The sequence below is a fragment of the Panthera pardus genome, unplaced genomic scaffold, assembly GCF_024362965.1.
Source record: "Panthera pardus isolate Hobbes unplaced genomic scaffold, ASM2436296v1 HiC_scaffold_4, whole genome shotgun sequence".
NCBI lineage: Eukaryota > Metazoa > Chordata > Mammalia > Carnivora > Felidae > Panthera > Panthera pardus.
In genome coordinates, this window is record NW_026526969.1 from 1,004,243 (window position 1) to 1,015,560 (window position 11,318).

Sequence of the window (11,318 nt, forward strand, 5' to 3'; positions counted from 1 at the left end):
CACCAACACAAGAGGCTGATGGCTGTATTGTCATTGCTGTTTTAAATGAGTGACTCAGAAGTGTCATTCCCCCGCAGCCCTGTGACACCACACTGGGGGGTCATCAGGTCGTGGCCAGATGGTGTGGTGGCAGCACTTTCCGACTTTCTCACACTTACTTCCCTCTGTTGCATTTTACTGCAGGATTGGAACACGTTTCTGCTGCGGTTTAACGATTTGGACTTGTGTGTATCCGAGAATGAAACGTTAAAGCACCTCACAAATGACACCACGGCTCCGGAGAGCACAATGACCAGCGGGCAGGCCAGAGCGTCCACACAGTCCCCTCAGGCCCTGGAGGATTCAGGCCCAGTTAACATCTCAGTTGCGATCACCCTAACCCTGGACCCGCTGAAGCCCTTTGGAGGGTACTCCCGCAATGTCACCCATCTGTACTCGACCATTTTAGGGCATCAGATTGGACTTTCAGGTGTGTGAGTGTAGCCATTTTCCTTCCAGATTTTCTTAGGCAACAACTCTTCGAAGGCAGAGTATTAGTAGTATGTGATCTTTACTCATCAGACTGTTTTTATTTTTGCATGTCTCCCCTTTTCTTGAGTTTGAACTAAATGAAGTCAAGAAGGAACTATTTCTACTACATCTTCACTTAAAGTGTTTGGTATGTAGTAGGCGCTCAATAAAAGCAGCCGAGAAGCAACTTTAAGGCCTCGTTCTGGTTTTAATACTTACAAGCACAAATTTTTATTCAAGTTTTTCATCATGGAGTTTTCAATACATACTATAAATATTGTTAATAGTCTACAAATATAAATATTGTTATAGTCTACAAATTTTTGCATGCCTACATTAGCTCAGCCCTAGCTGCTGAAAAGAACTAGAAAAAGGCTAAGGTCTGATTTTGTCCAATTGGAATTTTAGGATTATGGAAGAGACAAGGATAACATGAGTTAATATCCATCAGGTACTTACAATAGTTCGTGGCACAAAGGAAATGCTATATTAAGTGCGTGTTAAGTAATGTTAAAAATTAACACCTAGGGGCGCCTGGGTGACTCAGTCAGTTGAGCATCCAACTCTTGATTTTAGCTCCAGGTAGTGATCTCACAGTTGTGAGATCAAGCCCCAAATTGGGTTTTGCGTTGGGTGTGCAGCCTACTTAACATTCTCTCTCTCTCCTCTCCTGCCCCTCTCCCACTTGCGCACCCTCTCTCAAAAAATAAAAAAACATCTACAGAACAGTGAGCACTGCCCTTTGACCAATAGTGTCCTCTGACCATGACAGACTATTAAGTGATTCAGGAGAGTGTTGAGGAAGCAGCGGAAGCTGGGATAATTAGGAAAGGCTTCATTGCAGAGGCCTGGACCTTAGAAGAAGTATCTTTGGTTCTTTGTTACCAAGAGCCTCTTAAAGTCCTCAGGTAGCTTAAAGTGCCTGGCAGCCTCCCGCTGGTTTTACAGGCGAGAGCTGCTCCCGTGGGACTGAGGTGAGGGTGACTTCTGGGCATCAAGTGGGCCTTCCGCTGTGGCATCAGAAGACCTTCATTTTTGTTTAAGCTTCTTTAGCCCTTACCAGTTCCCTGCCCTTCCTTAAGTCCATTAGACCTTCTGATCCTCAGTCTGCTCCTACGTGAAAGGGGAACATCAGTACTCCTGTGGTCACGTTCACGGGCTAATGGCACGCTTTACGTGAAAGAACACATACAAAAGCAATTTGAAAATGGTACGAGTGCTGTTCACATGCGAAAATGGTGGTGATCATGGCTCACCCAGCCCCCAGCTTTCCAGCTCAGTCACTGTGGGCCCTTGCCTGACATCTCCAGGCGCTGGCAAACAGCGGCCCCTCTCCATTTGCCAAGCTGTGGCTCTACCAGGTGAGCAGGCCTCAGAGCCTGGCTCAGAACCCTTGTTCCTAAAATCCCACAAAGGCAGGTGTGTTTCTTCTGTGGGCTGATAGGGGATTCCTGGGTGGGTTTGATTCTAGGATTCATTGAAATCCCAGAACATAACAAATATATGAGTGTCTTACCTTTGTTTACCAAACACCCCCCCACCCCGATTTCTCTTTCCTAGGCAGGGAAGCCCACGAGGAGATAAACATTACCTTTACCCTGCCTACAGCCTGGAGTTCGGACGACTGCGCCCTTCACGGTCACTGTGAGCAGGTGGTGTTCACAGCCTGCATGACCCTCACGGCCAACCCCGGCGTGTTCCCCGTCACCGTGTAAGTGGCTTCCTGGGCCCAGTGGTTGCGTGTCACGAGCTCCATGTACCAGAGTATGACTGGGGCACTTTAGCAGCAGACTCTCAGGGTGGCTTCCAGTCAATTACTCTGTAGGACTGTCACAGCCAGACGTGGCTGAAGGATTATTTAAGTTGACTTTGGAATCTTACAGGTAGAACTTCTGCATAGAGGTATTAAAGAGCGAGTGAGTCCTTCCGCAGGTGGTAAAAGCATCTGGTTTTTGTTCCATGTTCTTAGGCTGCCTTTCCCGTTGGTGGAAGCATGTCACAGAAAAGATAAGTAAGAGCTGATCCTGTGACCGGAATGACATAACGAAGCTTCCCGAAACGTGAAGTTTTGGTCTCCGTTATTCAGAAGGAGTTATTTTTTAAATCGAGAGCATAAATGAATCTTATTTTCTGTGAAATAGTTTCTGTTGGTGAAATTTCTGCTTCGAATTTTTTGCGTGGCTATCAGTGTTACCACTTGGTCTTTTAAGGTTTTGGGGGTTTTTTTGCCTCTCCTTTCTCTGTGAAGGATACAATGATCTATAGATACATAAAATACATAAGACGTAGCCTATTTAAAAGAATTCTGTGATGAACCCTTTTTTAAATAAGAATAGTTATCCTGTGATTTATCTATTTGAGACATTTGGAGATTGTAGGACAAGAGCAGGTAAGTTAAACATTTGCTATTGGCTGTGTATAACCAATTATGTATAATATAATGGAGTCGTCTGTGCATAAAACTTCCAGTTGTGACTAAGAATTTAGATAATTTGAGAAACTGGGCTTAAAAAGAGCAAGTGTCTCTTTGGCTACGTTGTATGCGAGAGAACCGTGTTGACTGACCTGTGGAGGCAAAGGTCTTAACAACCGGTCTCGTGAATGTGACACGCCGATTTCTTATTCTGTTACGTGTTTAATAATTTTTTAGAAATCTGTGAACGAAAAACATCATGTGATTTTCCTTAAATGTATGTCTCTTATCTCTCCTTTCCACGCATGTGGCTGTGCTCAGTATTGTGCCAGGGCTGCGGGGGAGACACGAGGAGCCGTCTCAGGCCACTGAGCACATGTCTTTGCCACTCTTCCCCTGCAGGCAGCCACCGCACTGTGTTCCTGACACATACAGCAATGCCACGCTCTGGTACAAGATCTTCACGACTGCCAGAGATGCCAACACAAAATACGCTCAAGATTACAATCCTTTCTGGTGTTACAAGGGGGCCATTGGAAAAGTCTATCATGCTTTAAATCCCAAGCTTACAGTTATTGTTCCGGATGTAAGTGAGAAAAGTAGTGTGTGTGTCCCTGCGTCTGAGAACTATTAGTGTAGGCCCTCTTTACCTCGGTGGGCTAGCTTAGCTCATGCCATTCTAGATTTCCAGCTGGGTCGGGAGACTCGAGACTTGGGGAAATAGGCCACCTTTTTAGCTAACCAGCCCTGCATTTGTTGCTCATTTTCTGTGCTGCTCGGCTGCAGTCGTTGAGCAGCTGTCGTGTGCCCAACCCATGGGGGTGACGAGAGGTGCTTATACCGTCTGCTCAGTCACACCGCCACTCAGAATATTTGGTTAGCGTCAATTTGAGCAAAATAAATAAGTTTGGAATTTAGAAAGGTAGAAGTAAATAGGAGGAGCTGAGTCTTTGGCCAGATATGGAGAGCTGGAGAGGATCTTACTTAATAAGGAGGAAGACCAGTGGATCTGGACCAGTGGATGGGAGGCTCATTTAGCCTCCTGCTTAGACTTGAACCTGCTTTTAACAGACTGCACGGATTATTGTAAACGCCCTTACTTTTGTTCTGGTCACTGTCTGTCAGGTGGGTTTCTTTTCTCTTTGCCTGGTCCTTTTCTCTTACATCTCATTTTATCAAGTTGTAGAAGTTGGTGGGCTGGGTCCTGCAAGGAGTCACCAATGGAGATCAGGCTGGATGCTGGGCAGAGGCCAGGTTCCAGAAAGACCTTTATGCCTTGCTGAGGGACACTGTAGGGTCTTTGTGAAGCAGTGTGTTAGGAAGGCTGGTCTCCCACCTGATGATGTGTTTATGCGATGGAGCCCAAGGCTTGATGTTTCAAGGCCTGGAGATGTGTGAAGGAAAAGGGAGGGAAGCATGGCTGGGACGCGGCAGCTGGCAGGCCTGGTGACTGACTGCACGTGGGAGGTCAGAGAGGAGTGAATCAGGGACTTGAAAAGTGGGAGAAAGGCAGAGGAATGAAGCTGCCCAAGGGGAGAAGCCTTCCTGGTGGGGGAGTGACAAGGAATTAGGAACACAGTCTTGGGCTGTCAGCCATGTGACCTGAGGGCAGTCAGAGGACTCAAGAGAAGGGTCTGGATTAAGGCCTCTGGTCTCTGGGAACTTCAGGGGTGGGGGGAAATGGGGACAGGGCATTCTTGAGTTCCTGGGCAGTATAGGAGTGCAGAAGCCAGGGCAGGGGGCTGCCTTAGGAAGGAGTGGGTGGTTCCAGGAATACCATCTTTACTTAGACCCAGCTTTAATAGTTTAGAAGAGAAAAAGAGAAACCTTGTTTCAGTTTGTGAATTAAAGTTTAGGCGAGTCAGGAGGTTATGAACCCTGTTTCCTGAAACCCAGCATTAAAATCTTCCAGTAACTCAGTGCAGATGTTTCTGGTTTATTCTCTTCATTTAGGATGACCGTTCATTAATAAATTTGCATCTCATGCACACCAGTTACTTCCTCTTCGTGATGGTGATAACAATGTTTTGCTATGCGGTTATCAAAGGCAGACCCAGCAAATTGCGTCAGAGCAATCCTGACTTTTGTCCTGAGAAGGTGAGCAGTGGGTGGGGTCTGGCCGAGATTTTGCTGGAGATCTCTGCAGACAGGAAGTCCCCACTTAGTCCCCGTTCCATTTATTATGGATGGCACCTTTCCACCAGAGAAATTAGTTACTGTCTTTTTTTTTTTTTTTTTTTTATGTTTGTTTCTTTTTGAGAGAGAGACACATACAGACTGCAAGCAGGGGAGGGGCAGAGAGAGAGGGAGACACAGGATCTGAAACAGACTCCAGGCTCCAAGCTTTCAGCACAGAGCCCAACATAGGGCTCAAACTCACTAGTTCGATTAGTGAGACTCGTTCCTGTCTTTTTATTAGATGTAGTCTACTCTCAGCCTAAATGATGATTTTGGATTTTCAGTCGTATACCCAAGCCTTAGCTGGCAAAAGGTACTGATTGAGAATTGTTCTCAAAGTCCTACTGGAGAGCAGCCGACCCCGAAGGGCTGTTTCCTCTCGGTTTCTATCGGCTTGAGAAATCCTCTCCTAGAATGCTGATCAGGGTTTGAAAACTGTTAACTCTGTCTCAGCATGGTGGTTCCACTAGATCAGCTACTTCCTGCAACGGACTTTGAGATTTCTCTTCATTCTCTGCCAAGTGACATTGTTTTCTTAGGGATTTAGTAATTCCCCTGCCTGATCGATGCATTCCGTATGGCTCCCTGGTGTTTGGTTGGGGACCCGAACTCAGTAAGAGTACTGGGCGGGGCTGAGTTACCTGGGCTTTACCGTGTGACCGGATTGCTCCTCCTCTTCTTTTCTAGGTGGCTTTGGCTGATGCCTAATCCCACAACTGCCCGTTTTCTAAGAGAGACTGAGAGAACCATAATCATTGCCTGCTGAACCCAGCCTGGGCCTGGACACTCTGTGAATATATTATCTTGCAATGTTGGGTTATTCCAGCCAAAGACATTTCAAGTGCCTGTAACTGATTTGTATATATTTATAAAAATCTATTCCGAAATTGGTCCAATGATGCACGTGCTTCACACTGGGTGCAGCGGGAACCCTTCAGCCTCACCTGTGGACTTGGGATGGTTCTGCGTAGCGCCAGAGAGGAGCGTGATCTTACTGCTGGGGAGCAGACCATGCCGTCTTTGCCAAGGTCACAGGGGCATTTCATTGCTGGTGGGGTTGAGGTTTGCTTTGGTTCTTGTTTCAGCCCGATATGTACAGAACGTTCCAAACAGTCTGCACCTTCGATATGATACTGCATTTCCAAAGCCACCAATCCATTTTGTGGATTTTATGTGTCTGTGGCTTAATAATCATGGTAACAACAATAATACCTTTTTCTCCATTTTGCTTGCAAGGAAACATACCTATCTTTCTTAGTTTTTTTGTTCTGTTTGTTTTTTTTCTTTGAAGAACAAGTAAAATAGTCACATTTTAATACTACTCTAGTTAGGACAGACTTGTGCTTTTATCTTGAGTAAAGAGTTAAATATTTAAAAATCACCTACATGGTAAAGATCTAAGTTTCATTTTCCACATGGATGGTGAGGAACCTGGTCTTGTTTGAGTTGAGTTGGCACAGAATGTGCCACTGTCCTTTTCTTCTCTGTTGTCCCTTCCCTCCTTTATAAAAGTTAAAGCAGTGTCCTCACTCAAAAGAGCTTAAAAATTAAGTAAATGGCTTTAGAGTAGAAATTAGCTGTTCTGTTTTCTGGAGTGCAGCTGGCAGTATAGAAAGAGAGACAGATGATTCAGTCTCATAGTTGTAAAAGAGCTTCTTCTTTGAAGAGGGAGTGGATTTTTTTTCTTCTTTTTACTTTTTGCATATGTTTTTATGCAATGAACATATCTTCAGAAGGAAAATGGCAGCTCGTAGATCAGTAACGTGGAAACAATGCCTGTGAAATTTGAGGAAAGGACTTCTGATTTGCCACGTATCAGGAAAACCCAAAGCATTTTTCTTTCCTGTGGCATTTGGATGATCTAAATCTTTTATCCCTTTTTCTTTCTGCTCCATATTTATGTTTTAAAAAATTGTGTTACTTTTTCTAGTCCTTTGTTGTTTCTTGTCTTCTTACGGTTTTTCCTTAATAGCTCTTTGCCTTAATAAGTCCTTGTCATTACTGACTTCTGTGTTCTCCTGAGCAACATTATGTAGCAGAAGGGCAATTAAAACCTTAGACGTGACTCGCAGCACTTTTTCCCCTGAACTTCAGGTCTGTAGTCTGTTCCCAATTAGAATTAGTCCTGCAGTCTGAAATAATTGGCCTAGAACATTTGATCCCAGGCATTCTTGAATGGAAAACAATTGGTGGGCTCTTACTGAAGATTATTAAAATAATCACTGTAGTAACTTAATATGTTAATATCCCTTTTTTTTTCCTTTTAGTACATTTCAAGTGTAGTGATCATACTTGTCTATCCAGTTTTTTTTTTTATGAGTTGCTTACATGATGCATGGCTAACCTGGTCCTTTAGTTTTCTCTTTAGAGACTTGGAGACTTTTATGAGACAAGATTGAGAAAGAGCCATTTGGCTTGGCCTTTAGAAACATCAGTATCATTAAGACCAACAGATTTTAGGTTAAGCTGCTACTGAATTGATAAAATCCCCATGACGTTGAGTTACAGGGATAGATTTATAACTGGCAGGGTAACATAAAAGGAGAAAGACAGGTGGAAAACGTCAGTTTCACTGGTTTGTTCAGTCCAGCTTGTTGCTAATGTTAATTACACTTGTTTTAATAACAGGGAATGGCTGGAATCTCTAGCCAGGGGAGGAAGGACTCTGTTAGGCATGAGGGAAGGAAGTGCCAAAAATGCCTGGACAGTATGACTTGTCCATGAGGCCAGGACACACACTTAAAAAATCCAGCATTTACTCTAGCAGGTAATTCTCCAAGATCTTCTAGAAACCTAGAGTCAGTCAGGCGTATAAAAAGAAAGCGGGGAAGAGGAGAGGCCATGGGCCTGGGTGAAGAGGTCTAGGAACCGGAGAGACTTTCATGGAATCTCAGGAAGTCCAGAGTCCTGTTAACATCTGGGCACTTGGAGACAAGGCCCAGTCCTCTGCTGCGTCTTGCTGGGGGACCCTCAGGATTAGAAGAGCGTCCCACACAGGGCCCACAGGCCATTCTGAGTGACCCCGCACGGGAGCACTGGCGCGTCCTCAGGCATCTTGGACTGGAGGTCCAATTAAAGGTTAGCAACTTACTATTAAATGGTTGTTTCAGATCATATTGATCTCTTTCCTTTTTCCTTTTGTGCTTTCACTGTATGACTTGAATCAGTTTTGATTCTATTTGTAAGTTTTTCTCGTCACTAGGAGCCTGCCGTTTCGGTTGCATTTTCTTTGGCAGTCTGTAGGGATTCAGTATCCTGGTTTTCCACCCTCCTGCAGGCGCTGTGGGCTTAGAAGGGCCGGCGGACCCATCTCACTTACCTTGCTGCATGATGGTCAGTAGCTGATCTGTTACGGCATTTACTCCCAGATTCATTTTCTGTGTTTGAAATATGTGCATATGTGCTTTACAGAATAAAACATCTGAGTTTATTTGCCGTGTCTCTGTTTTTCTCCCATCTGATGGGTGTTTTCTAAGGGAAGAACATATGTGATCAGTTACTGGGGGTGTTTTGCAACCTGTTTTCTCCACGTGTCGCTCATCGTCAGGATGCGGGGTGGGCTGCGTCTCCTACTAAGCTGGCCTCAGCGAACATACAGGTCTTCTCCCTGAGAGTACAAAACCTCTTTGACGGCCCTGGAAGACCAGCAGGTGCCCACAGACTTAACCCAAATCCTGCCCAGAAGTGAGTAAACTAAGCAATGGTCGAGACCACTGCGGAGCATGTGAGTAGACGTGGGGATGTGAAGACGCCCTTCTCAGTTACATAAGCCCTTCACGTGTACTTGGCCTGAGTCACCGCCAGAAGCAGACGCCAGCCGCTCTGCCTTCTCCTGTCACAGAGCTCCCGCATGTGCCAGACGCCCTGTGCCAGGACGGCGCATCCCCTACAGTTATTTGTGGAGCAGCTTATCAAGGGAGATCGTGTTGGCTAACGTGAATTCTTCTCTTCCCCGATGGGCGGAGGCTCTGTGGACCTCCCCTCCCTTCCCGGCAGGCTCCAGGGTCACAGAGGCCAGTCTCTAGGCACTCTTGGGGCCAGGACCGTGTTGAACAGGATGCCTCAACAGTCCCATTTGTTTCTACCTCTTCGCCTCTCCTGCCTCGTCTCTCTCACAGGCCGCGCTTCGTGCCCCTCACTGCTCTCCCCCTGCACTCTTAGATGGCATGTCCTGCTTCATCACGTGTGAACAAGAGTCCTTGGTCAGTAAGAGCTCCCATCTTCTGTCCGCTCCGTGTAAAATCTGACCTGTGCTGAGGCCTCGAGTCAAGTTGCTATTTTATTCCCTGGCAGGCACGCTGCACCTGAAGCCACTCAGACTCACAGACCAGCAAAGGAGCGCAGAAAAGATCAGAATGAACGCAAAGACCAGAGGAGCGGTGTGGAGTCCGGTCAAGGTCTTCGTGAACTTGCCCAAACTTCTCTCTTCATCTGAGAGAGCCTTTTTCTTCTTCTTCTTCTTCTTCTTCTTCTTCTTCTTCTTCTTAGCCTCCAAAGACCCCAGACTGGTGCCATGCTAGTTGTTGATACTATGGGTGAACTAGGGTGGTTTGACCACTGTGAGAATAGATGCAAGTGTGTGGACTGTGTCCAGGGGAAGAGGGGATCGACTCGTGGCATCACTCAGTAACAAATCTTTCTCGGGTTCTCCAAGTGTCCTCACTGTTCTGGGAGCTGAAGGTGCTGTACAAGACTGGTCTTTTCGGCCCTTCCTTGTAGTTGGGGAGACAGTGCACGAAAAAGTGTAATCTAATGGCAGACAGTGATGAGATCAAGAGGGTTGCAGGGCAGAGGATGATGGCTCTTCGGGGGGCCCCAGATGGCATCTTGGAATAGCTGCGGTTTGCATGCACCCGGGAATGGGAGCAGGGGTTGGGGTGGGGTGGGAGCGTTGGATGCAGAGGGCGGAGCTGCGACCCCGGCGCTCAGGGACCCCGGGCTCATTGCCGCGTGGAGAATGGGGGCCCGTTGGGGATTTGTCCACCTCCCGAGGACAGGGTTCCCCCAGGCTGCTGCTACGGTGGCCCCATGGGGCTGGTGTGCCAGAGGCCGTGCAGGGAGATGCCGCACCCCTGGCTGGTCCAGGAACTGAAGTCCGGCGTGGCAGCAATGAGCCCCGGCTCCAATTCCCACATGCCCTGCAGCTTTGGCCAAGTGGCTTAACCTCTCTGTGCCCCAGTTTCCTCATCCGTAAAGTAAGGATGATGGCACTCACTTGAATGCAGTGAGAATTCATCAAATTAATACCAAATGCTTATTTTAAAAAAAAAAATTTTTAGTGTTTATTCATTTTCTGAGAGAGAGAAGGAGCATGAGTTGGGGGAGGGGCAGAGAGAGAGGGAGACAGAATCTGAAGCAGGTACAGGCTCCGAGCTGTCAGCACAGAGCCAGACCTGGCGCTTGAACGCACGGACCTCTAGATCATGACCTGAGTGAAGTCGGATGCCCAACCGACTGAGCCACCCAGGCGCCCCAATGCCAAGTGCTTAGAACAGTGTCCAGCACTCTGTGAATGTGTGTTCCGACGAAGTGGGGAGGGCGGGTGTGCAAGAGTTGGGCTGGTGGGTCACCTCTGGCTACCTGGGGGTAGAGGAGAACTGGCTTTGGCTTCTCTGGGCCGTGGGGCTGCCTGTGCCCTGGCTTCTCACTTTTCAAGGATGAGAATGGATGCCCGGAAGGAAGTTACGTAATTGAAACAAACATCATGAAGTGATCATTGCCCCCGCCACGAGTGACACACACCAATATTTTTAAATTTTAGTTTCTTCTATTTAATTTAAAAACTGAGCTTGACCACTAAATTGATTACACGGCCAACTAATGGAAAGCAGACTGCAGTTTCAAAACCACCGACCCTGGATAATTGATGAGAGACCTCACAGCTGAGAGATTTCAGGGTCTGAACTCCAGGATTCTAGCTATCAAGAATTCGTTTTGTCATTTTGAGAATGCCTTACAATCTCTCTGCCTCTCAGAATTTGGGAGCCTGACCACTTGAAATCACATTGGCCGCACCTTCATTTTAATGATGAAGTAGCCCTTAATCTTTAAAAAAAGTCATAAAAAAGAAGACAGACACACAGAAGGGGCTAGGGAAGATGCTTCGAGTTCAAACCTGTGTGCCTTTCAGACATGATTCCTCTGCCCTTTCATCTCCAGCCTGGCCACTGGATCACATCCTGAATCTGGAAGACTCCGTCTTCGGTCCGTGTCCTTC

General features: G+C 46.7%; 1 protein-coding gene across 2 annotated transcripts in view; it reads left to right on the forward strand.

Moving 5' to 3' along the window:
* The window catches only part of TMEM248 (transmembrane protein 248), a 40,573-nt gene extending 32,042 nt beyond the window's left edge, over positions 1–8,531 (forward strand). For both annotated transcript variants that reach the window (XM_019421736.2, XM_019421737.2), the window contains exons 3-7: positions 184–469; positions 2,071–2,221; positions 3,326–3,509; positions 4,877–5,020; positions 5,789–8,531. In XM_019421736.2, the coding sequence (XP_019277281.2) occupies positions 184–469; positions 2,071–2,221; positions 3,326–3,509; positions 4,877–5,020; positions 5,789–5,809 (786 nt within the window). In that variant the 3' untranslated portion in view covers positions 5,810–8,531. The remainder of the gene's footprint in view (positions 1–183; positions 470–2,070; positions 2,222–3,325; positions 3,510–4,876; positions 5,021–5,788) is intronic.
* The last annotated feature ends 2,787 nt before the right edge of the window (positions 8,532–11,318 follow it).